At 49.6% G+C, this 27,004-nt stretch overlaps 2 protein-coding genes across 5 annotated transcripts; both read left to right on the forward strand.

Moving 5' to 3' along the window:
- The first annotated feature begins 2,837 nt into the window (after nt 1-2,837).
- LOC115400912 (synaptosomal-associated protein 25) lies at nt 2,838-13,692 on the forward strand. 3 transcript variants are annotated; one of them, XM_030108976.1, is made up of 8 exons: nt 2,838-2,914; nt 4,901-5,035; nt 6,443-6,484; nt 7,128-7,176; nt 7,381-7,498; nt 11,162-11,308; nt 12,165-12,309; nt 12,898-13,692. In XM_030108976.1, the coding sequence occupies exons 2-8, from the start codon at nt 4,955-4,957 to the stop codon at nt 12,961-12,963; spliced, it is 648 nt and encodes a 215-aa protein (XP_029964836.1). In that variant the 5' UTR covers nt 2,838-2,914; nt 4,901-4,954; the 3' UTR covers nt 12,964-13,692. The 3 variants fall into 3 exon arrangements, with proteins under 3 accessions (XP_029964836.1, XP_029964834.1, XP_029964835.1); XM_030108974.1 differs by lacking the exon at nt 7,381-7,498 and adding an exon at nt 10,031-10,142; XM_030108975.1 differs by lacking the exons at nt 2,838-2,914; nt 7,381-7,498 and adding an exon at nt 10,036-10,142 and having other exon boundaries at nt 4,905-5,035.
- Nucleotides 13,693-14,711: 1,019 nt separating this feature from the next.
- Nucleotides 14,712-24,390, forward strand: LOC115401121 (protein HOMOLOG OF MAMMALIAN LYST-INTERACTING PROTEIN 5). 2 transcript variants are annotated; one of them, XM_030109301.1, is made up of 7 exons: nt 14,712-14,809; nt 17,104-17,348; nt 20,532-20,626; nt 20,726-20,882; nt 22,358-22,531; nt 22,706-22,744; nt 22,968-24,390. In XM_030109301.1, the coding sequence occupies exons 2-7, from the start codon at nt 17,168-17,170 to the stop codon at nt 23,699-23,701; spliced, it is 1,380 nt and encodes a 459-aa protein (XP_029965161.1). In that variant the 5' UTR covers nt 14,712-14,809; nt 17,104-17,167; the 3' UTR covers nt 23,702-24,390. The 2 variants fall into 2 exon arrangements, with proteins under 2 accessions (XP_029965161.1, XP_029965160.1); XM_030109300.1 differs by having other exon boundaries at nt 14,726-14,809; nt 17,144-17,348.
- Nucleotides 24,391-27,004: the final 2,614 nt, after the last annotated feature.

Raw genomic sequence — 27,004 nt, forward strand, 5'->3', positions numbered from 1 at the left:
GGCAAATTGCGAACGCCGCTGCAGGATGGGATGAAGCCAAAAACGTCGCACAGGCGCCTGACGATGCCGTTTTCTGGCTTTCTTTATTAAATAAAGACGAGCCAGTGTCTCGATGGGATCCGCCATTGTCAACATGAAGACATGACACAGAAGCTCCTCCCACTCCCGCCAATGAGCTGCCGCGCGTCGTGTGTAGATGAACACGCGTCGAATTCCACACTTTACACGCGTCAACTTTGAGGCGTCAGTGACGCCCGTGACGCTTGCTCCGGTGTGAACGCACCAACAGAGGTACAGCCTGGATCAGAGATCGGCTCTGGACCCGGATCTGGATCTGGACCTGGACCTGGTTCTGTTCCGCATCATAAGGCTCCGCCTCCTGACCAATCAGGTCTCTTGACAATGCCCTGCCCATTCAAACCAGTCTTACGGCAATTGACCTCCCAACCCCCTGACCTCCTGACCTCTGACCCCCTGCTGCGGGTCTCTGCTGTCTGGTTGACCCATGGTCCGCTGTGTCTGGACTGGCTCAGCGGTAATATCGTTATCTTGAGGGTTATTCTGAACTTCTATCATATATGTGAAGTATTTCTGTTTCCTGTGAAGTCTTTGCGGCCGAACTGGGAGCTCCGCTTCGTGGTTTCAGTCTGCAGCTGAGTTACTTTGAAACGACCATCGAAACACCTCACTCTGAGTGAAATCTTCACTGTGAACAAAGCATCCGGTTTATCCTCATTCTAAGAGAGATTCTGTGTAAATGAGACTGCTTCCGGTGGTTCTGCTCGTTCCCTCACCATGACACGGTATTCCAAGATGGCGGCGGCCCACAGCGAGAGTGGGACTGGTCTGGAGACGGGTTCTTTGACAGAGTTGAGAGGAGATGGATGTGATGAAAAGAGAGAAGCTTTGAAGCTGCAACATCAGCTCTAATGGAGAAACACAGAGAGGAAGACTCCATGAGACAGGAGTGGCGTCCGCCTCCCGTCCAATCACAACGCTTCAGCCTTCAGAGGAGGACCGCTTAACTCTGGATTACTGAATTCAGAATAAAATAACTCTGAATTAAAAGACAGGGAATCACTTCTCGCTGTGTGTTTGTTTTGTTTGTGTGTTGCTTGCTTGTTTGTTTACAGTGTTGACTGTCTTTTCTTGATTTGTTCGTATTGTTTTTGTTCATTTTCTTTGAGTGTGAGCTGATGTGTGCGTTGTTTTTGCTACTGGCTTCCTTTCCTTGTTTTTTGCTTGTTAGTGTTGTTGCGTTTGGCTAGCTTTGCTGTGTGTTTCTTTCCTCTGGGCCACCGCTGTTTGGTGGGTTTTTGCTGTGTTTGAGTTGTCCAGACAGAAGCGGTCATTCTGCGGTGCGGCCGCCAGGGGGCGCTGCTGCGTGTCACAGAGGGAGAGATTCTCTTCCGCCCACGGTCACGTCTTCCTGCTTGACTTGAGACGTGTCTGGAACAAGCACCAGCCTCCGCTCATAAAACATGAAGATAATGCGGAAGTGCAAAAAAGCTGTAATTCCGGGGAAATTCCAGCAGGGGGCGATGATGCTGGTTTCAAAAAGAGCCCTGGTCTCATTGAAACCCGTTCAAAAATGCCGATTTTCAGAGTGAAAATAAACATATAAAGCGCCCGGTTTCAGAACATGTTTTGGTCTCTATCACTAGTGTCTATAACCGTGCTGTCTTCACCAGACTCTGATTTTCACATAAATCATCTGTTGATTTTATATTACGAGTTAAAGTTTTGCATAAATCGCCCTATCACAGCGCCTCCTCTGTCCATGTGATGCGATCACATGACAGGCTGGACCAATCACATTTACATCCGGTTCCAAATGTTCAGTATGGAGACGTCCTGCTGGACTCGCTGTAGTCTTCAGAACGGCGGTTGGGAACGCTATGGGTGACGTCACGAAAGTTCTATCCACTATGTTAACGATCTACGGTCTGGAAGCGGAGACGCCTCGTTCCCGCCGCTGTGAGCGGGAGCCGACGTGCCTGCTGGCGGCCATCTTGGAGGGGGACCTCGCTGCCACAGCGCATTGAGGATTGTTTCACCACGGAAGTCATAAACCCATCAGTGTTCAGCTTCTATTCTAGGTTATCATAAACATCAGACATGGAGGACACACAGACATGAACAGACCGACATGAACTCATAGACTGTTCAGATTGATTGAGATTTTTTTATTGAGAGAATTGGTTTCAGGATGTATATTGTTGGTTGTTATTGATATTAGGATTGTATGATTCTAATCATCATTATTATATCGCAATGTTATGTCTATCATTATAATTAATATTGTTATATTTAAATGTTATAACTATTATTATTATTGCTATGCCTATCTTTTAATCATTACAGTATTATTGTTTCCATAAGTATTCATTATTATCAGAGCACATTATATTTTATTTTGATTCATACTGAGTTTCAGCATGATAAATACCATAAAACAGGGAAGACTCGGATGCAACATCTGTCTAATTAAAACCATCTGCACATCTACAAACTACTTTAAACTACTAAAACTATAAAATACTGGTTTATTGATGATGTTTTCTTTGTTTTGTTGTGGCGTCCAGCATCAGAGAATAACTCTGGGAAAAACAAAGCCTGCAATTTTTAAAATTATCTAAAAAAAAAACCCTAAACAGAGTAAATAAAATATCTGAAAGCTCAATATGTATCAGAATGAATAATGCGATGATTCACCCGAAAATTCAGTGAATAACTGCTGCTGCTGCTCCACCTCGGTGGATGAGGCTGGGTGCGCCTGGTGCAGCGGAGGGGCGGTGCCGGAGGGGCGGTGCCAGAGCGGAGAGCGGTGCTGAGGAGGAACAACAGGTTGGAGCAGAGCACCGCGGAGGATCCGAGCAGGAGAAGCTGCAGGGGGGCTTCCAACTGACGAGAGGTAAAGACTCAGATCATCTCCTGACCCTCCAATCTGCAGCAGCCCATTAAAACGAACACACTGAAGACTGCTGCGGCAGGCAGGAAGACGGCCGCAGGGAGGCGCTGTGCATGAATTTAAAGGAGTTTTATATCAAACAAGTATTTCAACGATAAACGATAAAGTTTAATTCAGTTCCTCTTCAGCAGGAACAATCTGCAGAGAAATCTGATTTATTAGTGTGTTTAAAGAGTCCTGCGCGCACGTGTGTTTGTGTGTGTGTGTGTGTGTGTGTGTGTGTGTGTAAACCGCTATATTAGATTTCAGTGTTATTAGATTACAGCCGCATGAAGAGAAACTGAAGAACCTTCTTCTGCTTTTAAAGACAAACATGAAATCAGAACCAGAAGAAAGTGACTTATCTTTACTAGAACCCCAATCTAGCTGCTGAAGAATCTGGTGTCAGCGGAGGAAGATGCTCTGTAATCTGGTGTTACAGGAAAAAGATGCTCTGTAATCTGACTGTTAGAGTAAGATGCTCTATCTTCAGCAGCACCTCGTGCTTCAGTCTTTTGAAGCGTTCCTCAGTGTTTCTCTGCTCTGTGAGAACGTTCCAGAGCGTTCTCCAACATATCTGCTGAAGACGTTCCCCTGATGTTATCCTTAACCCTCCAAATAAAACCAACCCTTCTGCATGTGACGACATCGGACAGCTGATCGACTGGAACACGGACCAGCAGGAACAGGGACCAGCAGGAACAGGGACCAGCAGGAACAGGGACCAGCAGGAACAGAGACCAGCAGGAACAGGGACCAGCTGGAACAGAGACCAGCAGGAACAGAGACCAGCTGGAACAGGGACCAGCTGGAACAGGGACCAGCAGGAACAGAGACCAGCAGGAACAGAGACCAGCAGGAACAGAGACCAGCAGGAACAGGGACCAGCTGGAACAGGGACCAGCAGGAACAGGGACCAGCAGGAACAGTGACCAGCAGGAACAGAGACCAGCAGAAACAGGGACAAGCTGGAACAGGGACCAGCAGGAACAGAGACCAGCAGGAACAGGGACCAGCAGGAACAGAGACCAGCTGGAACAGGGACCAGCAGGAACAGAGACCAGCTGGAACAGGGACCAGCAGGAACAGAGACCAGCAGGAACAGAGACCAGCTGGAACAGGGACCAGCAGGAACAGAGACCAGCAAGAACAGGGACCAGCAGGAACAGAGACCAGCAGGAACAGGGACCAGCAGGAACAGAGATCAGCAGGAACAGGGACCAGCTGGAACAGAGACCAGCAGGAACAGAGACCAGCAGGAACAGGGACCAGCAGGAACAGAGACCAGCAGGAACAGAGACCAGCAGGAACAGGGACCAGCTGGAACAGGGACCAGCTGGAACAGAGACCAGCAGGAACAGAGACCAGCAGGAACAGGGACCAGCAGGAACAGGGACCAGCAGGAACAGAGACCAGCTGGAACAGAGACCAGCAGGAACAGAGACCAGCAGGAACAGGGACCAGCAGGAACAGGGACCAGCAGGAACAGAGACCAGCAGGAACCGGGACCAGCAGGAACAGAGACCAGCAGGAACAGAGACCAGCTGGAACAGGGACCAGCAGGAACAGAGACCAGCAAGAACAGGGACCAGCAGGAACAGAGATCAGCAGGAACAGGGACCAGCAGGAACAGAGACCAGCAGGAACAGAGACCAGCAGGAACAGGGACCAGCTGGAACAGAGACCAGCAGGAACAGAGACCAGCAGGAACAGGGACCAACTGGCACTGGTACTGTTACAGTAGTAGCTTACCACCACCCAGTATGGTGTGAATGGTTGAATGTGATCCTGCAGTGTAAACCTCTTTGGTCTCTGCTAATTCAGATGAAAAAGCACTATATAAGTGTAGAACATTTACCATTTACCAACTGGAACAGAGAGTTACAACAGAGAGCATATGGACTGGACTGATGCACACACTAACATGAGAACTTGTCTCTTTTTCTGCAGGTTTTATTGTCACCGGCTGTCTCTGAGCACACACACACACACACATACAAACACATGGCGAACCCGCGATCCAGCACGCTCGTCTTGACGGAGCAGGAGGAGCTTCAGAGAGGAGCCAATCGGATCATCGATGAGGTACGTCAAAGACGTGGTTCTGGTCCAGGGTCCTTCAGCCTGCAGCTCCAGAGCCTCACCTGGTTCTGCGGTTCCAGATCCTCTGTTGAACAGTTCTCATCCTGCTATTAACTGAGCGGCTGCAGTGATCAGTCGTTGTATCGGTCCGTTGTGGTGAAGAAGGAGCTGAGCCGAAAGGAGAAGCTCCCAAATTACGGGTCAGTCTACATTCCCACCCTCACCTATGGTCCTGAGTCTGGGTCAGGACCGAAAGGATTCTGGATCCTGGATACAAGCGGCTGAAATGAGCTTCCTCCGTAGGGGGACTGTGCTCCCTTAGAGACAGGGGGAGGAGCTCAGTCACCAGGGAGGAGCTCGGAGTAGAGCCGCTACTCCTCCACATCCAGAGGTTGAGGCGTCTTGAGGAGGCTCAGCTCCTCTTTAGGATGGAACCTCCTGGACGCCTCCTGGGGAGGAGTTCCGGGCATGTCCCACCGGGAGGAGACCCCGAGGAAGACCCAGGACACTCTGGAGAGACTGTGTCTCTGGGCTGGTCTGGGAACGCCTGGAAATCCCTGAATGAGATGGATGGACGGAGAAAACGAAGGTTCAAACTCAGGTTCAAAAGGGTTCTGAATAATCACTTTGTGACGCTCAGTCAGACTGATGTTCTGTCTGGATGTTCTTCAGGAGCTGCTGCCATCCTGAAAAAGCAGGAAGACTTTTGTGTCAGAAAAGCTAAAATATCTTAAACAGGTGTCAGTCTCAGAGGAGTTCCACTCGGTTCCTGGGAGCACGGTTCGAATCCCAATCGCCCTGGAATCACCCAGACCAGGAGCTCAGTCTCATTAGTGCTCCGTCCCTTTAACACCTGGCTCACCTGGTGGCTACGGAGGAGGCCCGTCTCCCACGGCAACCGCCTGCAGGGACACAGATGAGCACACTCACACACACACACACACACACACACACACACACACACACACACACACACACACACACACACACACATATAAGCAGTCCCTGGGGTTTTCACGCTACAGCAGGTCAAAATCATTTCTCACTACCTACTCAACACACACTCACTTAGTGAAACACACACTCGGTGAAACACACTTGCTGGGTGTTAAACTCCTTGGTAAAAGCAGAACAGTGATGATAAACTCAAACCTCTTTGGAACCTCTTTGATGTTTTGCTAGAGAATAAAGTTCATTTGTCTGGATTTGTTCGTCTTGTCTTGTTATGCAGAACCAAGAACCTTCAACCTCCTGGAACCATCAGACTGATGTTCCCTGTCTGTTGGTTCCTCAGAGCTGGGACTCTGTTTCGTTCCCCTAGTTTGTGTTTAGAGTTGGAACTTTAGAATTTAAAAGGCGTCAAAGTTAAATTGCTTTTTGAAATCTTTTTTTGTCTATTTTTTTTTTCAGTCCCTGGAGAGCACACAGAGGATGGTCCAGATGGTGGAGGAGGTAAACACACACACACACACACACACACACACACACACACACAGACACACACACACACACACACACACACACACACACACACACACACACACACACACACACACACACACACACACACACACACACACACACACGTGTTTTATGTTCCAGTGAGCCTGAAGAAAGTTCTGAGACTTTATCATCGTTCAGTTCAATTCAGCTTCATTTAAGAAGCTCCAGGAACTGAACAGTCAGTCCTCCAGTCCTCCTCCAGTCCTCCAGTCCAGAACCAGGCTGAGAGGAGACCATCTGTTAGGTTGAAAGAGAATCAGGGTTCATTATCCTCCTCCTCCTCCTCCTCCTCCTCCTCATTGTCATCATCATCATCATCGTCATCATCGTCATCATCATCATCATCATCACTGTTTTCGCTGTTGGAAGAGGAAATGAGACGGCAGACAGTCCAGGAGACTTAAAGGACGATGGATGAGAGTGAGGTGGAGACGCTGGACAGACTGGTGAGGGAGGAGAGGAAGCAGCAGCCGCTGGCAGGAAGTGGCCTGGGTTCTCTTGGCGCCCAGCAGAACCAGCCTGCGGGTCTGGAGCTGTCTGGAGATTTCCTTCTCCCGCTGCTTCCTGTGACCGGTGTCTCTGTCCCCTCCAGAGCAAAGACCTGGGGATCAGGACGGTGGTCATGCTGGACGAACAAGGAGGTAAACACTCCACTGCACCACCCAGCCGCTCCCAGGTCAAACGGTGGGTTTGTCAGCCGGTCGTGTGGCGGTCTGAACAGTCTGGAAGGTTCCGGGTCTCCGTGACTCTTCAGCCAGCAGAGCTCAGATGTCGCACGTCTCCTGGTTCGACCAATCAGATTAGTCCTGTTAAAGCAGCTGAACCAGCGTCCGTCGTCCTCACAGAGCAGCTGGAGCGCATCGAGGAGGGCATGGACTCCATCGACAGGGACATGAGGGAGGCGGAGAAGAACCTGACAGACATGGCGCAGTGCTGCGGCCTGTGCGTCTGGCCAATCAGGAAGTAGGTCTGCGGCGCCTCGGCAACGGCCGGTTCCATCCGCCAAACGGAGCTCCGGGTGGTGAAGAGCAGCTTCAGAAGTCTCATATGACAGGATTTCCAGATGTTCACGTGGTCTCATTTATCTGACCACATCTTCTAGTGAGATTCAGCTGATTTTAATTGAGGTTCAGCTGGTTTTTGTTGAGGTTCAGCTGGGTTTTGCTGAGGTTCATCTGGTTTTTATCGAGGTTCAGCTGGTTTTTGTTGAGGTTCAGCTGGTTTTTATTGAGGTTCATCTGGTTTTTATCGAGGTTCAGCTGGTTTTTATTGAGGTTCAGCTGGTTTTTGTTGAGGTTCAGCTGGTTTTTGTTGAGGTTCAGCTGGTTTTTGTCGAGGGTCAGCTGGTTTTTGTTGAGGTTCAGCTGGTTTTTGTCGAGGTTCAGCTGGTTTTTATTGAGGTTCAGCTGGTTTTGTCGAGGTTCAGCTGGTTTTTGTTGAGGTTCAGCTGGTTTTGTCGAGGTTCAGCTGGTTTTTGTTGAGGTTCAGCTGGTTTTTATTGAGGTTCAGCTGGTTTTGTCGAGGTTCAGCTGGTTTTTATTGAGGTTCAGCTGGTTTTGTCGAGGTTCAGCTGGTTTTTGTTGAGGTTCAGCTGGTTTTGTCGAGGTTCAGCTGGTTTTTGTTGAGGTTCAGCTGGTTTTTATTGAGGTTCAGCTGGTTTTGTCGAGGTTCAGCTGGTTTTTATTGAGGTTCAGCTGGTTTTGTCGAGGTTCAGCTGGTTTTTGTTGAGGTTCAGCTGGTTTTGTCGAGGTTCAGCTGGTTTTTGTTGAGGTTCAGCTGGTTTTTGTTGAGGTTCAGCTGGTTTTTATTGAGGTTCAGCTGGTTTTGTCGAGGTTCAGCTGGTTTTTATCGAGGTTCAGCTGGTTTTTGTTGAGGTTCAGCTGGTTTTTATTGAGGTTCATCTGGTTTTTATCGAGGTTCAGCTGGTTTTTATTGAGGTTCAGCTGGTTTTTGTTGAGGTTCAGCTGGTTTTTGTTGAGGTTCAGCTGGTTTTTGTCGAGGGTCAGCTGGTTTTTGTTGAGGTTCAGCTGGTTTTTGTCGAGGTTCAGCTGGTTTTTATTGAGGTTCAGCTGGTTTTGTCGAGGTTCAGCTGGTTTTTGTTGAGGTTCAGCTGGTTTTGTCGAGGTTCAGCTGGTTTTTGTTGAGGTTCAGCTGGTTTTTATTGAGGTTCAGCTGGTTTTGTCGAGGTTCAGCTGGTTTTTATTGAGGTTCAGCTGGTTTTGTCGAGGTTCAGCTGGTTTTTGTTGAGGTTCAGCTGGTTTTGTCGAGGTTCAGCTGGTTTTTGTTGAGGTTCAGCTGGTTTTTATTGAGGTTCAGCTGGTTTTGTCGAGGTTCAGCTGGTTTTTATTGAGGTTCAGCTGGTTTTGTCGAGGTTCAGCTGGTTTTTGTTGAGGTTCAGCTGGTTTTGTCGAGGTTCAGCTGGTTTTTGTTGAGGTTCAGCTGGTTTTTGTTGAGGTTCAGCTGGTTTTTATTGAGGTTCAGCTGGTTTTGTCGAGGTTCAGCTGGTTTTTGTTGAGGTTCAGCTGGTTTTTATTGAGGTTCAGCTGGTTTTTGTTGAGGTTCAGCTGGTTTTTATTGAGGTGACCTGGTAACATGTTGTGTTTGAGCAGGAAACAGGGAGTCAGGTCTGTGAACCCTGGAGAAGATGCAGCTTTTCGGTACCATGTGTTCATGTTTACAGTGGATTTACGGCTGCGGGTCGTAGAAACGCCGTCGTTCAGCCAGCTGGAGGCAGAATGTGACCCAGAAGGAGCGGCTCCTGAAGATGAGAGTTAGAATATTGGGAGTCTGAATGTGTTGCTTAGTTTGGTTACTTGTTGTTCCAGTTCCTAGAAGGAAGCTAATGCTAGCTCCTGCTAACTGTCAGGGGAACTCTGAGAGTTTTTCTTCTTCTTTTGATTTTATTCAGTGGATCAGGAAGGCAGCGCTCCACCTCCAGAGGGAGGGGTTGATTCCCCTCTTGATGTCATGAAGGGAGAACCTGTGATTGGCCGGTTTGAGCTCACATTAGCGAGTGGAGGAAGTGAAGGAGACGACAGACCTTTCTGGTCTTCATCAGACTGCCATTAGAACACCATGAGAACAGGAACTTTGTTCAGTACGGAACCTTTAAGGCAGGCTGAGGATCTCCTCCCTGAGCTCCTTCCCTGCTCCCTCTGCTCTACTTCCTACGAAGTCTCTGGTCTTCTGATATTGACTTCAGACCACACCACAAGCCGTCCAGTGCTCCCTGACCTTTGACCCTGAGGCAGATGGAACCGGGCACCAACAGGACTAGATGAAGGCTCTCATGTCGCAGCAGCGCTCTTATCATTTGCGAGTTGTAGTTTTAGGTTTCTTTTCAGTTTTTCATTCGGCCTGGTGGTTTGGAATGTGTGCAGTTTTGTCTGGGGTTGAAGGTGGTGGTTTGGTTTTCATTGTTTTCTTTTTTTTTTTGTTTGTTTTTTTGCTTCACCTTCCTCCCTCTTCCTCCACCTCCTGCTCCTCCCGCCACAGAGCAGCTGGAGCGAATAGAGGAGGGTTTGGATCAGATCGACTCTGATATGAAGGAGGCAGAGAAAAACCTGACCGACCTGGCAAAGTGCTGTGGTCTCTGCTCCTGTGATAAGTAGGTGTGTGTGTGTGTGTGTTTGTGTGTGTGTGTGTGTGTGTGTGTGTGTGTGTGTGTGTGTCTAAATGTTAAAATACGTTTTGCTGTTTGAGTCTTTGTTGCCTGCTTGTTGTGCTGCTGCTTGATGTAGTTCAGTCACATGGACGGATTACAGTACAGACCGAAGGACACAGGCTCAGGTGGGGGTGGGGCAGTGAGTGTGTGTGTGTGTGTGTGTGTGTGTGTGTGTGTGTGTGTGTGTGTGTGTGTTAGAGATGCGCGGATTGCGGTTGCACCCGCGGAGCCCGCGGATAACCGTGGATCTGGCGGATGATGTGTCAAAAAATTAAGATTTTAATTACATTCGGGCGGGTTGCGGTTGAAGCACTCAAATAAAAAAAAAAGCAACATTTTAATAGCCGAGGCTTCTTCAATACACCTAAAAACTGTTCTGCGGATGGCGGGCGGGTTCGGTTTTGAAAATTGATAAAAAATCGTTTGTGCGGGCGGATGGAAAAATGAGTCATCCGGGCATCTCTAGTGTGTGTGTTTGTGTGTGTGTGTGTGTGTGTGTGTGTGTGTGTGTGTGTGTGTGTGTGTGCGTGCGTGTGTGTGTTTTGGGAGGGGGGTCTGCGATCACAATATCAGCACCACGTTCTCAAAAACTGTCACTGCAGTAAAGACACCTCTTTTGGTGTTTTTAGTGACTGCATCCTCAATGTATACTGACAAAACTCTGCCCCTGGTCCCGGTCCCAGTTGTGGTCCTGGTCCTGGTCCTGGTCCTGGTCCAGGTCCTGGGCTAACTGTTAGCTGAGTGTGAGCCTAGCTAACTAGATGAGTGTGTAACTCCTTTGAGTCCAGAGTCTGTGGTGTTTGAATCCGTCCATGGTTCTAGGAACAGGTTCTAATGACGAGTTCTACAACAGTGGGCCGAGATGCTACACAACAGAGGGACTTTCCCTCCTCGTCTGTCCCTCTGTCTCTGTCTCTGTCTCTGTCTCTGTCTCTGTCTCTGTCTCTGTCTCTGTCTCTCAGGCTGAAGGCGTTTGAGCAGAGCGGTGCGTACAAAGCTATTTGGGGCGGAGCCTCCAACCAGGACGGCGTCTTGTCCAATCAGCCTCCGTCGTCTCGAGTGGTGGATGAGAGAGAGCAGATGATGATGAGCGGAGGATACATACGGAGGTAGAGAACAGGGTGGAGGTAGAGAACAGAGGGTGGAGGTAGAGAACAGACAGTGGAGGTAGAGAACAGAGGGTGGAGGTAAAGAACAGGGTGGAGGTAGAGAACAGAGGGTGGAGGTAAAGAACAAAATGTGGAGGTAAAGAACAGAGGGTGGAGGTAGAGAACAGGGTGGAGGTAGAGAACAGAGGGTGGAGGTAGAGAACAGGGTGGAGGTAGAGAACAGAGGGTGGAGGTAGAGAACAGGGTGGAGGTAGAGAACAGAGGGTGGAGGTAGAGAACAGGGTGGAGGTAGAGAACAGAAGGTGGAGGTAGAGAACAGGGTGGAGGTAGAGAACAGAGGGTGGAGGTAGAGAACAGGGTGGAGGTAAAGAACAGAGGTTGGAGGTAGAGAACAGGGTGGAGGTAGAGAACAGAGGGTGGAGGTAGAGAACAGGGTGGAGGTAGAGAACAGAGGGTGGAGGTAAAGAACAGGGTGGATGTAGAGAACAGAGGGTGGAGGTAAAGAACAGAGGGTGGAGGTAGAGAACAGGGTGGAGGTAGAGAACAGAGGGTGGAGGTAGAGAACAGGGTGGAGGTAAAGAACAGGGTGGAGGTAGAGAACAGAGGGTGGAGGTAGAGAACAGGGTGGAGGTAGAGAACAGAGGGTGGAGGTAGAGAACAGGGTGGAGGTAGAGAACAGAGGGTGGAGGTAAAGAACAGGGTGGAGGTAGTGTTCCAGTCATTGTGTTGAGAGTCGGCAGCTGTTCCAGTCTGTTTGTTCTTCTTTACATGTTGCTGAACAGGCAGCTGGTTAAACACACACACACACACACACACACACACACACACCGGGCTGTCTGACCGCAGTGTGTTCCAGGGTGACCCACGACGCCCGTGAGGACGAGATGGAGGAGAACCTGGCTCAGGTGGGCGGCCTGGTGGGGAACCTGAAGAGCATGGCGCTGGACATGAGCAGCGAGATCGACGCCCAGAACCAGCAGGCGGACCGGATCCGGCTCAAGGTTCCTGATCAGCACAGTTCTATTTACACAACCGTCAACACACTCCACATGAGCAGCAAGAGCAGGCTGACAGGAAAAGCTCCCTGCAGAACCCTGTAGAACCAGGCTCAGAGGAGGAGAACCCTGTAGAACCCTGTAGAACCCAGCAGAACCAGGCCCACTGGGTTCCTGCTCAGTGTCTTTTCGGTTCTGGTCCGACTCTTTATTCCGAGTCATTGTTTCTCCTGATTGGTTCACCTGGCTCTTCTCTCTTCCCTGATTGTTCTATGTTGCCTTTAACTGAACAGTTTCCTTTCCTCCGCGCTACAAAGGAATACCAAATAAAGACCTTTGACCTTTGATGCTAAAGAAGGATTTGAAATGGTAGAATATTGGAGAGCTGTGATTTCTGCTGCAGACCTGAACGGGGTGCGGGTTGAATTCCTCCTCCTGAGTTTGAATCTTCTGGAAAGGCAGAAGCCGCTGAGCAGCACAAACGCTTCAGAGTCACGAAGGAGGAAGTTCCTCACTTCCTCTTTGATAAGACGCCACCTGGAGCCTGTTCCAGACGGAACCTTCTGGAACCTGAACCGTTCTCTTGTGTTGCAGGCGATGCACAACATGTCCCGCATCGACGCCGCCAACCAGAAAGCCAACAACCTGATGAAGCGATAGGCCGCCGCCGCCGCCACGGCCACCACCGCCACCACCGCCACCACCGCCCCGCTCCCGCCACCGCCCCGCTCCCGCCCTGATCCCGCCACCGCCCCGCCACCACCCCGCTCCGCCCCGCTCCGCCACCGCCCCGCTCCCCCGTTTTCATGTCACACTGATGAAATGTAGATTTCTGTGGTTTCCCCATGATTGTGGTGTCGTGTTCGCTGTTTGATTTGTTTGCAGAGCCCGGCTGTTCTGCAGCCTTCATGACCAAAAACAAACATTTTTGAGACTTTCAGTCAAGTCAAGTTGTTCAAACCACATTTAACCTTCAAAACGAGGCGACGGCAGCTCAGGAAGCTTCTTATATGGTTTTGATGCACAAACAAAAACTTTATCGTATGATGCATTTAAGAAGTTAGGGTTCAGATTAGAGAACATTTTATTATATTTAACCTTTTTTTCTACTTGATTTTAACGGTTTTGTTCCTATTTTCAAGCATTTTTCATTGACAATTATGGAAATTTAGTATTTTTTACCTCCTTTTAAGCAGTTCTCATGCTTTTTTCCGAACATATTTATGCGCTTTTAGAAATCCTAGACGTTTCACATTTTTTTAAGACTTTCTATCACTTTTTCCCCCTTTCTTGCGGTTTTAGCTGGTTTTTTTCTAATCTTTCTTGAACCTTTATTTGAGTCTCTTTTGAACCGAGAGTGACGGATCGTTTGGAACAGCACTGTGGTGTGTAGCTAGAATAAAAAAAGTTCAATGTTCTTTCATGTTTCGTGTTGTGGAAGCTTCGTGGAGCCGCTGCAGAGCGGCTGAAGGGCCACGTGTGGCTCCAGAGCCACAGGTTGAACACCCCTGATCTACGGTCTGAGCACCGCCTTTCTACTGCTGACCTCTGACCCCTGGCAAAGATTCGGCTCATCGGAAGATTGAATGATCCCTGTGGGGAGCGGGTCAGTGCAGGCGCTCCGTCAGCGCCGAGCCGCAGCCACCCGCTCCGGGTGGATGCTGGTTCTCCGCCCGCCGGGCCCAGAAGCAGCTCAGCTGTGAACAGCCTCACATCCTGCTTCTCCACTCCTGCATGCTGGGACTCGTGCGTGATGGCGCCCTCTGCAGGCCGACCTCAGTCCTGTCCTCCACCAGGAAACACGCATTTGCTCCCTGAGACGGATGTGTGGCGCCCCCCAGCGGACAGCGGGGGGAATGTTCCTGCACAACACTCCATCTTCTCTGCTCCTCGGGTTCTCAGGAAATGGAGGTGGAATGGTTCCCTCTGCCCATTTCCTCCCGGGTCCTGCACAGAACCGGGCCAGGCGCCGCCTCGGTTCCTGCAGAGGTGGAGTGACGGCGCTTCCTGTTTCCTGCCGCGCTTCACGCGTCGTCGCTGGACTGACATTCGTTATTAGAAATTAAATTAGCACTCGATGATCAGAAATGTGTGCATGTGGGAGCGATGACCTCCGGTGACCTCCGGTGACCCGACGGGCCTTCTCCAGAACCGGCGGCTCGGAAAGATGCCGGTGGCTGCTTTGGTGGTGAAATGTGGGCTTTTGGGATGGAAGCGGGCTGACTGAGGTGCTGAGGAACCCTCTCTCACTGACCCCACTCAACTTTATTTACAATGTTGACACTGAGGGGAATTTGCGGGATTTCGGGCCACCTTGGTGCACAGTGGGGGGGGCGGGGGAGGGACGTGGGGGAGGGGGGCGCAGTCAGCTGCGAATGTTGCGCGTTGAAGCAGTGAAAGAAAAAAAGCGGAGTCTGCGCACTTCGCCTTTTCTCGTCACTCCGAAGTTTCGGGAGCGCCGCGGAGGAAGGAGGCAGCGCCGCGCAGCGCAGCGCCATTTTTATTCGTGAGTATTTCCACCCGTCTGGCGCGTCGTTCGTGCGCCGCGCGGGGCGGCAAAACCCCCGCAACGGAGCACCGCGCGAGGCGGCGGCCGTGCGTGGGGTACGCGCGCACCGAGATACGGACACGGGGAGGATGACCGAGCGGAGCGAGCAGCGGACGCGCCGCGGCTCCGGGAGCGACGATATCCGGCCGTGTGCGGATAGCGCGGTTAGCGCGCGCGCGAGAGAGAGAGCCCCGCGCGGCGCTCGCGGCCGCCTCGCCGCTCCCCGCCGCTCTGCGCCTCTCCTCTTCCGGACGTTCCGCCACCGCCGCTCGCGGGAGAGATGGCGGACTCCGCGGGCAGAGCCGCGCGTGAGGACGGGCAGGCACGGGCTCAACAAAGACGGGAGGAGGACGCCGCTGATTGGCTGAGGCGGGCCACGTGAGCACGCGGCGCGCACTGACTCCAAACGTGACGTCACGAAGGAAGTTCTAGAATAACATGTTCGCTAACAGGTTCACACTTTATGGTTCTCACGCGATTTAATCAATTTTAGTGAGTTAAAAACTGAGTGAATGTTGAAGTAAACAGATTCATGGAGAACTTCTAAAGAGTGACTGTGATTAGAGAAAAACAGACATTATGGATTAGAACTGAGGAAAAAAGTGAATTTTAAAATGTAAACTAGCAGTGATTAAAAACAGGCCTGAGGGGAAAAACTGCCCACTGACACAAAAGGCGACATTAAATGAATACGACAATAAATAATACATTTTTCAGAGAATTTCAGGACACCCAATTAACGTAAACAAAAAAGTTAAAACGTTAATAGCAAAAAAAGTTCCAGCGATTTACAGCAGACTGAAATATTGAACAAGTTTTATGATTAACATGTTTTCGTGGCAAAATTTCCATCGTTACAGTAGCTGTGCCGGAGAAGTCCCTCAGGATGTCCACAGTACCAAAAAGAGAATACAAACAATGAATATTAAGTGAGCAAAGACCACTGTACCAGGAAAAATCCGTAATCAGACGTTTACGTGACATTAAATACATTCTTATAAGAGTTAAAACTGTAATGTGTGCGTACGTGCGTGTGTTGTATCTCATAATTCTTGAGGAGATTAGATCAGTTTTCCTCCTCAGCAGTGCCCAGTAGTGTGTTTAGTGAACTGGATTTCACCTGCTCAATAAGAAAGTGACCGACTGATCTGATGGATCTGCAGGAGAAGTGTTCGCTTTAACCCGCTCATCATCCATTGTGAGTGACGTGCAGATGTCCGTGGTGCTGGACAGTCCCTGAAAGCCTCCTGTGTTCAGGAGTTTCAGCAGAAGATGAAAAACAAACCAAACAGGAAGTGCAGCCTGAGGTGGATGAATGTGAACATGGAGGCAGTGAGAGGCTGCTTTCAGCCACGTCCAGCTGCATGCTGGGAATCTGCGGGACTGTGAAAATGTGCCAGTCTGCCACCAGGTGGAGGACATGAGGACCTGCAGTGTGGAAAGTCTCTTCCTGTATCGAGCCACATCATGAAGAATAATTACAAAAAAAAAAAAAAAAAATCTTCCATCTGTTTCGCTCAGTAATTTATTTTAGATTCATGTTTTGTGATTTAAAGGAATGAAAATATAAAAATGACAATTAAGTAAAATGATAATGATAAATAAATAAGAATAAATGAGAATATGTCAGTGAGAAATTCAAAATTGACCAATACATTCTGAAAGATGTGCTCAAATGTTCACGTCGTATGAGAGGAACTTTTTTGGACTCAGGGATGTTAAACATGAGGCTCGTGGGCCAAAATCAAACTGTTCACATTCCTTCATAGCAGCAAACAAGCTGAGCTGAGAGCTCAGCGATGCTAACATGAAGCTAATACCCGCTACCAAACTAGGTAGCTCTTATCAAGCTCGCCTCAAAGCCGTGCTGTCAGGGGAGTTTGGAATATTACCCACAATGCAGCAGCTAGTGGCGCTTCAGGACCTTTCAGTGGATTCTTCAGGAGGTTTCAGTAAAACGGGCTTCATGCTCTGATCGGACTCGTTTTCTGGAGCACCGGTTTGGTGTTGTGACATTATTCTTTTCAGAAGCGGGGCAGTTCCAGCTGAGGACCGGCAGGTTGCAGACGCCTGACCGCCGTCTCCGCTGGTTCCACTCCGACTTCATGTCAGATGACGAGCAGAACGTCCCGCCGTCACGTCGTCGTCTCGTTGTTTATCAGGATGTGAGCCGTCGGAGCGGATGCTGCCGTGGACGTCGTTTCTTCATTCACTTGTTGTCCCTCAGTGTGTCTCTGTCCTTCTGTCCTCAGTGTGTCCTTCTGTCCCTCACCCTGCCCCTCTGTCCCTCAGCGCGTCCTGATTGGCCGGTTTGCCATGGAGAGCAGAGTCCGGAGCAAAGCGAAGTGGCTGGACGACGACGAGGACTTCCGGCTGGGTGGAGGAGGAGGTGGAGGAGGTGGAGGACGGGCGGGGCTGAGGGCCAAACCCAGGTTCACCTTCTCCGAGGTCAAGATGCTGCTGCAGTCGGTGATGAAGAACCGATACATCGTCCTCGGTTAGTGAGGACGTCATGCTCGCCCCCTGCTGGTCACATCAGTGTTTGCAGTAGGGCATTAACAGAAACGTCGACAAGTCGACTTCCGTTGCACAAGTCGGCGTAAATTTGGACAAGTTGAAAAGTCGTAGGTTATTCTTTCTCTCACCTGATCACCCGACAGGGCGCAGCCTTCATCCAGCGCGTGGATGCGCTCATCTTTCTCCAGGAAAACATAAAGCGCAGCCCAAGAATGTGAGGGAAGGTGACCCAGAGTAGGACTACTAAACTGATTGTGATCTAAGGATATTACAACAATAAGGATTCTTTTTACCCTTTATCTTTAGAGGCTGGTGAGTTCTATTTTCTTTATTTTTATTGCAACATGAAGTTAGTTTCTCAATTATGCCTATTTGCAGATCTGAAGTATTTAATTTCCATTTATTTCACGTTTAAAACAGTTTTCTAAGTAGTGTTCTGTGAACCATGCAAGCCAGACCAGTATTGAATTATAATTCCGACAACCACTGGGTTTTGATTACTTATTTTATTTCATTGAGACAAGTTGCAGGCTGAAGTTGGTTTCTGATTGGTGCCTATTTGTGGTTCTGAAGTATAATTTACATTTATTTCACGTTAAAACTGTTGTCTAACCAATGTTCTGTGAACCATGCAAGCAAGACCAATATTGAATTATAATTTTGGCAGCCAACCGACTCTTTTTTTCAAAACATGATGCAGACACGCACGGTGTGCGTCTTGGCTGCCGCTGCTTTAAATGTAAAAGAAAACTCACGGTGTTAGCCTTTGTTTTGTTCAGGTTAAAATGTACATGGCTACGTTGCAGTGAACTTTAATACAAGTTGCTCGTTGCTGGACAGCTGTGTGTCCGTGTTGTTCCCCCGTCAATGTGATGACGTCATCACGACTTGTTAACTCGACCTCGACTTTATTGACGGATAAGTCGACTTGAAAAAAAACTGAAGTCGTTAATGCCCTAGTATGCAGAACTCTTGCATTTTTTCCACATGATATCAAATCTGAATACTGAAAGTTCAGAACACGGTGAGAACCTGCTGGAGTTCTGGTTCTGCTGCTGCCTGAAGCTTCAGAGACCAGGTGACTGAGGTGAGCAGGTAGAGACAAGCAGCAGGACGACAACCACATGACCTCAGCCATTACACTAGTCAACGTACCTGCAGGTTTTTATTCTCACAAGAAGCATGTAGTCTGCAGCATGTAGCATGTAGCCTGCAGCATGTAGCATGCAGCATGTAGCCTGCAGCATGTAGCCTGTAGCATGTAGCATGTAGTCTGCAGCATGTAGCATGTAGCCTGCAGCATGTAGCATGCAGCATGTAGCCTGCAGCATGTAGCCTGTAGCATGTAGCATGTAGTCTGCAGCATGTAGCATGCAGCATGTAGCCTGTAGCATGTAACCTGTAGCATGTAGCATGTAGCATGTAGCATGTAGCATGTAGTCTGCAGCATGCAGCATGCAGTAGAGGTGTGCTGATACATCGATTATTAGATTAATCGTGATGCGACACATAATGATTCGATTACGATTCATAAATATTTAAAATCGATTATTTTTCATAATAACTAGACGCCAGGAGCACGGACGCCACTTGCGGAACCAAAGTATTGCTCCTGCGCACCACCCGGACATCTGTAGTGACGGACCGGTTAATATGGCGACAGCTAGCTCTTTAGCTACAGTAACAGAGTGTGAGATTCATTCTTCTGGATTAAAAGCTAGTGCCAAATGCCAACACTGCTTTTGCTGAAGAGAAAATCATTCAAAGTTCTCGTCCACAACATATTCATCCAATAGATATTCGTCCATTTTATGCTACACTGGAACAAAAAGCACCGTGTAGCCTCATGTCGCCCCGGAAACAATGAGCCGTACTGCGCATGGCGCGGCGCCGTAAACAAAGCTTTCAGTTCAGAGGTAAACAAAACAACCAAAACATTTATCTCTGTAATATGCCTGAAAGAAGTCCAGAGGCGTTTGGCAGCATGACGATGTTTATTCCAAGAGCAGGGATCAGAAACTTGCGTTAGCATCGGCAGTCGAAAAAACACGCACACAACAACACTGCAGCTCCCGTAGCTCCCGCTGACGTCACACTACCGCCTAGACATATAGACATAGATATCTAGATGTAGGTGTCTAGATATGCTGCACGCCAAGTAGTAAATTCAAATTGAACATATATCTGCATATATGACATATCTGCTATTGTTTGCACTTAAGGGAGGTAACTGTTGATCTTTTGTCAACAGGGGCAGCCTTTTGTTGTATTGGCTCTTTAGGCCACAGCTACAGGCACAAAGTTTATGCCATGATTGCTGATGGACCACTTGACATCAATAAAAAATACTTTTTTTGAATTTGTTTGATTACTTTGATTTATGTATACCGAGAAACAGCTGTACATTGTTTCAAAGTATGAAGTGGGCACTAAGTGAGGGGGAAAAAAATGCACAAAAAAATCATGATAATCGTTTTTATCATTAATATCGTGATAATCGTTGAATAATCGAATCGTAGCACCCTGAATCGTAATCGAATCGAATCGTGAGGTGCCTTAGATGGCACACCCCTAGCATGCAGCATGTAGCCTGTAGCATGTAACCTGTAGCATGTAGCATGCAGCATGTAGCCTGTAGCATGTAGCATGCAGCATGTAGCCTGTAGCATGTAGCCTGTAGCATGTAGCATGCAGCATGCAGCATGTAGCCTGTAGCATGTAGCATGTACTCTGCAGCATGTAGCATGCAGCATGTAGCCTGTAGCATGTAACCTGTAGCATGTAGCATGCAGCATGTAGCCTGTAGCATGTAGCATGCAGCATGCAGCATGTAGCCTGTAACATGTAGCCTGCAGCATGTAGCCTGCAGCATGTAGCCTGTAGCATGTAGCATTTAGCATGCAGCATGTAGCCTGTAGCATGTAGCCTGTAGCATGTAGCCTGTAGCATGTAGCCTGTAGCATGTAGCATGCAGCATGCAGCATGTAGCCTGTAGCATGAAGCCTGTAGCTATAGTTGTTGGGGTTCCTGAATCGGGGAACTACCTGAAGTTCTTCAGAGCAGTTTGGTTTTCCGGTCTTTTTCTCCAGTGGTTCCGATTCTGAATCTCCTGCTGAGGCTGATTGACAGAATCCGGCTGTCCCGTTTCCTCTTCTGTCTGCAGGGAAGTTTAACCAGGGCGTGTCGGCCGAGACCAAGAAGCGGACCTGGGCCGACATCACCCGTCAGATCAACGCTCTGGGGGAGAACCAGCGAGAGGTGGGTGACGGTTCAGGCTGTGGACAGAAGCCCGGTCCTGGACTGAACTGGTCTGGTCCGGTCCGGTCCGTTCCGGTCCTGAACGGTTTCCCCCTGCAGGTGCGTCAGATCATGAAGAAATGGGCCGACCTGAAGTGTGACGGGAAGCGTCGCATCGCCGCCCTGCGAGGTCCGAACGGCCTACACATCCGCAAGAAGACGCTGGGCCCGGTGGAGAAGATGGTCCACAAGATCCTGATGATGACTCCTCAGGGAGGTGAGGACCGGGCGGGGCCAGGAGGACCGGGCGAGACCGGGGACTAAAGCCAAGGTTTTCAAGCCAAAACCTAAACTCTGGCAGCACCCTGACCCTGTCTCCATGGAAATTGGGGAACCAAAACCTTCTGAAAACACTGTTGATTTTAAATTGACGGTTCCAGAAAGAGCACAGCAGTACTTCTGGAACTGCTTTAAAGTTGGAGCTGGAAGCGGTGGTATGTTGGCCATGTTTCCCTCCGCCTCATTCTGACTGTGAAGTACGACTGTTGGCAGTGTTGATGGTTTATTTCACACTGTACGTCCTTCACTTGTTGCTCTTTGGGTGTGTCCTGTTCTGAGATGTTGTATCCTCATGTATTTGTACACTGATTGGATCAGAGCTTATCATGTGAGTTAGCATGTTAGCATTAGCAAGATGCGTTTTATCGAGCTTTAATCGACCTAATGCTAACATAACTTTAAAATAGCTAATGCTAACATCTTGAAGCCCGATAATGCTAACATATCTTTTGGCTATCTAACGCTAATATAAATTTAAGCTAGCTAACATAACTTTAAACTAGCTAATGCTATCACAACCTTAAGCTAGCTAATTCATCACGGATTGACTACTGCAACTCTTTGTATTACGGCCTGGACCAGTCTTCTATCCGCAGGCTTCAGCTGGTTCAAAATGCTGCAGCTCGGATGCTTACAGGAATGAGATGCTGGGAGCACATCACTCCAGTTTTAGCTTCCCTTCATTGGCTTCCTATTGGTTTTAGAATCCAATTTAAATTGTTGCTGCTGGTTTTTAAATCTTTGCACAATTTCGCACCTTCTTATTTAACTGAGCTGATTACGCTGCGTACCCCACAAAGAACCTTGAGGTCCTCCAACCCACTTCTTCTGGACATCCCATGGTCTAATCTAAGAACTAGAGGGGAACGGGCATTTGCTATTGCAGGCCCTGAACTTTGGAATACTCTTCCTATTAATATCAGACATGCTTCCTCTGTTGAGTCTTTTAAATCATTGCTGAAAACCCACTTCTTTTCACTGGCTTTCAATTCAAGTTGATTTTAAGGCTTTTGGTATTGTAATTTTATTGTGTTACCAGGTTTTGTTTTAGTCTTGTGTTTAATATTTATTATAGTTTACCTTTTATTATATAATGGCGGTTTAATAATCATGGAAAGCACTTTGGGGCAGTATGTTTCTGTTTTTAAATGTGCTATATAAATAAACTTGAACTTGAACTTGAACTAATGTCACCTTAAGCTAACTAATGCCAATGTAACTTTAACATAGCTAACGCTAACATATCTTGAAGCTAGATAATGCTAACATAAATTTAAGCTAGCTAACATAAGTTTAACCGGACTAACACTAATGTAACTTTAAGCTAGCTGACGCTGCCATCCGGCCCGCCGCCCTGCCGTCCCGCCGCCCTGCCGTCCCTCCATTACGCCGTTGCGTTGTTTGTGTTCTCAGACGCCGACAGCGATCTGGACTTTGGCGACGACGACAACGTCCCGAAGCGTCTGAGGAAGAACGTCCCCACGGACGCCTCGTCGTTCTCCTACCTCAGCCTGACGGAGAACCTGCCCACCCCGCAGCTGGCCGCCCTGGACTTTTCCCCCATGTCCTCGCCGGAGAAAGACCCCAGTAAGTTCAGGCCTCGGGTCCAAGCAGGGCTTGATCAGTTTTCCTGGACTCACCGCAGCACGGCGGAGGAACCAGAGCTGAAAGTTCAGTAACATTCCGACCATTCAGCGGGTCCATGCTGCCATCTCGTCTTCTAGCGTTCTGCTGTTCTACTGTTCTTGTGTCTGCCTCCAGGTGAAGCGTCTCCTGACTTGGACCTGGCTGATGATGGAGGTAAGAAGCTGCTGCTGCTTCGTCACGTTTCCCTGGAGACAGAGAAGGTCGTCTGGTGACTTCAGTCTGATCAGCTGCTGGAAGGTTCTGCAGTGTTTTGAAGCTTTTAGTCTCTCATGTGAAGAACCCGGCCATGTTCTCCAGGACACTTCCTGTCACACTGATGTTCTGTCAGAAGTCTGTCATTCAAGTCTGTAATTTGACACCTGCTTCACCTCCTCAGACTACGGCATGGACTTCGACGACAACGACGACTCGCTGTTCTCCTCGTCTGTCCCGCCGTCGTCCTCCACCTCTCTGGACCCGCTGCCGGACGACGCCCTGCTGAGGGTCCGCCCCGTCCACACCTACTCCCGGAGCGGCCAGAACCAGACCCAGACCCAGAACCAGACCCAGACCCAGACCCAGAACCAGAACTCCTCCAAGCCTATCGAGGCCGCCTCCTCAGCCCCTCCTGCTCCTCCTGCTGCTGCCCCTCCTTCTTCACAGTCTCCGCCTCCTGTTAGCGAAGCCGCTGCCGCCGCCTCCTCGTCCTCCTCCTTCCCCCCTCCTCAGACCGCTGGCCCCGCCCCCTCCCCCTCCCCCTCCAGCCATCCACAGCCTCCTCCAGCCCCTTGCTCCTCCTCCGCCTCTTCCCCGTCCTCGTCCCCCAGCCCGGCGGACGGGCCCCCGGTGGCGGCGGCGGCGGCAGCGCAGCGCGCGGCTCAGATGGCGAGCCAGAGCCTGCAGCAGCAGCGCGCCGGCCGCCTGCTGCTGGCGTCGGTGTCGCGCTCGCTGGAGCTGCTGGCGCAGTCGGTGCAGCTGCTGGTGGAGAGCCAGCAGGAGTTCGTCCAGGAGTCGCTGCTGCTGCAGCGCGAGACGGTGGACATCCTGAGGGACTTCTCCGGCACCGCGCTCGCCATGCTGAGGGACAAGGGCGGCGCCGGCCCGCTGGCGGCTCGCCACCATCATCACTGAAGGGCCGGCCCGCGGCCCCGCCCACCGACTGCTGAGGACTTTATGCCGTTCTGTTGAAATACAGACTGGATTCAAACCGAGGCGTTCTCTCTGACGTTACGCTGAAGCTGGTCTCCACTGTGCAGTCTGGACCGATAGGACGAAGGCGGGGTTTCGGATGGCGGCGTTACGACGCAGGAATATGACATCATGACGTCACGCTAAACGTGAGTCCAGCACGGAACACTGGCTGCTGAAACATGGCGGGTCTGACAGGTCCCTGACCAATCAGCAGACAGCATGGCCGTTCCGTTCTGTGCCAGGTCCTCCCGTACCGTTCCAGACCGTTCCGTACCGGTACCAGAACATGCTGCACAGTGGAACCCTGGAACACTCGAACAGTTTTCAGATGTTGAACTTGTACGAGCAATGATGACCTGAAACCAACACCACCCTCAACACCGCCCTGTGAACAACGCCATGACCACCGCCCTGAACAGTGGAGCCTGCCGAGCTGCTGCTTCACGTTATGAGCTTTGTTGAACTGGACCAACAGTTTGCTCCAGAACACAGTGGAGTCTGGAATGTAGCAGGGTCCAGAACTCTGTGGGGTCCACAACTCTGTGAGGTCCAGAACTCTGTGAGGTCCAGAACTCTGGGGTCCAGAACGCGGCGGTTGAAATGATAATAAAGGTTTTTTGTCTGTGTTCTTTCACTTCGTTCTTCTAGTTAAAGGGACTCCAGCGTCTCGAGGCCTCACGCCGTTTTCCAGACTCGCTGGGAGGATTCTTCAGCTCCGGTCTCCTCTGCTCTGTTCTGTGGAGAACTAGGAAGATGGAGCGTTTGGCCCAGTGTCCGCTTTAGCATTAGCTTTAGCATTAGCCAAACTCCTGTTTACTTTAGCAGAACCGACACAGCTAGCTGAACTCCCTGCGAGCTGTTAGCATTAGCTCAACAGTTGTTTCCAGTGAAGCGATTCCTCTGATTAACTTTAGCATCTGTCCACAGCAGCTGTGATTAGCATTAGCATGCTAACAGTGGTTGAAATTCTTGATAAAATATGAAACGTTGAATAAATCAGTAAAGGTCTGTCAGGGAGCCGGAAGTCAGGAGGGGTGTGTGTGTGTGTGTGTGTGTGTGTGTGTGTGTGTGTGTGTGTGTGTGTGTGTGTGTGTGTGTGTGTGTGTGTGTGTGTGTGTGTGTGTGTGTGTGTGTGTTCTTGTATTTCTATCCTTGTTGGGGCCAAATGTCCCCACAAGGATAGCAAAACGTGGAACGACGTGCCTTGTGGGGACCTTTTTCCGGTCCTAAGTAGGAGAAACAGTGTTTTCTTGACCATGTTGTTGTTACTGAAAAAAGTAAAAGTGCAAAAACATTTCTTTAGGGTTAGGCTTTGTTGTGGTGTGGGTTAGGGTTAGGGTAAGGGTCAGGGTTAGGGGCTAGACATGAATGGGAGTCAATGGACGGTCCCCACGAGGATAGAAATACGAGACTGTGTGTGTGTGTGTGTGTGTTCGTTCACTGTGTTGGATGAGAATTCAAGCATCTGTTTGTTTTCCTTCACAATAATTTCTGTTTGTTGTTGGAGGAAAAGCAATTCTTCAGACTGAAGGGGTGAAGATGAGTGAATTATTCCCCAAAATACTGTTTTCTAATTTTCATCAAATAAAATACACCAATACCCCTTTCCCAGTGGCCAAAAAACCAGTTTTAGTGGGAGGGACACATCCGGGAACTTATATGATGACGTCGACGCAGCGTGGCTACGTTAGCGCACTAGTTGTTTCTGGACACAGCGTGAGATTTCCTTCGTCAACATGACCCAGCAGTGGCAGGACAGCGAGACCAGAGAGCTTCTCCTGATCCGTGGGGAAGAGGAGATTCGTCTACAGGTAATGGGGACTGTTTTCCACTGCATTGTTTACTTTCGTTGTGCTCCGTTGCGCTGATGATGGCATCAATGTGGGACACCATCAGCACGGGAAAACGCAGCGACGCGGCTCGCCAGCAGGCAGCTAGACCCGGGTCTGCAGGCGGTGGGGAAGGACACGACAAAGGTGGTCGTTAACGGGTTGAAAATGTTATGGGCCCCAAGCTAGGTTGGGTACCGCACAGCAATAAGATTAAGTTGTTGGATTCAATGCCTGAAAAACAGGTGAAAAGTGCATGAAAATGAGGCACACTGAACCGTGTTGTTCTGCTGCAAAATCCATCTGAAGATGGAGGGGCGGTCTCACACCTTAAGAGGAGCATCCAGAAACAACGAACACACCCAAAGGTTCCTACCCTCAATTTAAATGCTACAGTGGCCCTCACTGTTATTCTTCTGGTTTTTAACCCTTTTAACAATTAACACTGGCAACAATAAGTGCAAATAATAAAGGTATTAAGGCATTTGCCTATTTTTAAAATATGAAATAAATCACATTTGTGAGGGGATCACAGGCTCCCCAACAAAAAGAAGTGGCTCCTGACACTTGATGTTAATAATAGTAGAATAATAATAGAAAACCCTGAAATTCAACATTAACTCCAAACAGAGCATACTAATAAGAACACGACATGCCAAGCATGCCCTGAGGTCGGTATGTCTTTGGTGTGCACAAAGTCTCTGGCACTTGCAGTGTCTCAGTTCAGTTCAGTTCAGTTCAAAAACAGTGCATAGGACAAGTTGAGTTTAAGAAAGGATACATTGGGATGGGCGGGAGCATGGATGATGGAAAGGGAAGGTTGTGGGGCTGGGGGTAGCACAGCTGGGGCCACTGCATCAGATGGACTCCGACTGCATTCACCATGGGACGTGGCTGGTAGGCTGGCTGGCCAAGAGACGGGTAGGTGAACACATAGCCAGGACGTCTCACCCTCGTGGACTGTCTGAGCGAGGCTTGGCGTTGAGGCTGTGGCACCTCGATGTCTCCCTCCACGTCGACTGCTTCAGGTGTTTCCTGGTCACCATTGGCTGGAGGCTGATCTGTGTCAGGTCCAGTCTCACTGTGTACTTCTGGTTCCTCTTCTGTGGTGGGTTCTCTCTCTTGTTCAGGTTCAGCAACAGCTATCTCTCCCTGATGGACTTGTCCTTCCTCAAAGTTCTTCTGTGGCTCATCTTCTGGTGAGTAACGGGTCACACTTTCTGGTGGGGCAGGGGCAGAGCGGGGTGGACCACGCAGCCAGTAGTGGTACACGCCATCCTCTTCTTCAGAGTCACTGTCTTGGCTCTGCGTTTGCTCTGGGGGTTTTGGAGGTGTCTTGGCTTTCTTGTGTGACTCACGTGTGCTGGTGACTGGTGCCTTCTGGGGGGGCTTCAATCGGCAAGTCATTCACCTG

This window comes from Salarias fasciatus, chromosome 14 (genome assembly GCF_902148845.1).
Source record: "Salarias fasciatus chromosome 14, fSalaFa1.1, whole genome shotgun sequence".
Lineage (NCBI taxonomy): Eukaryota > Metazoa > Chordata > Actinopteri > Blenniiformes > Blenniidae > Salarias > Salarias fasciatus.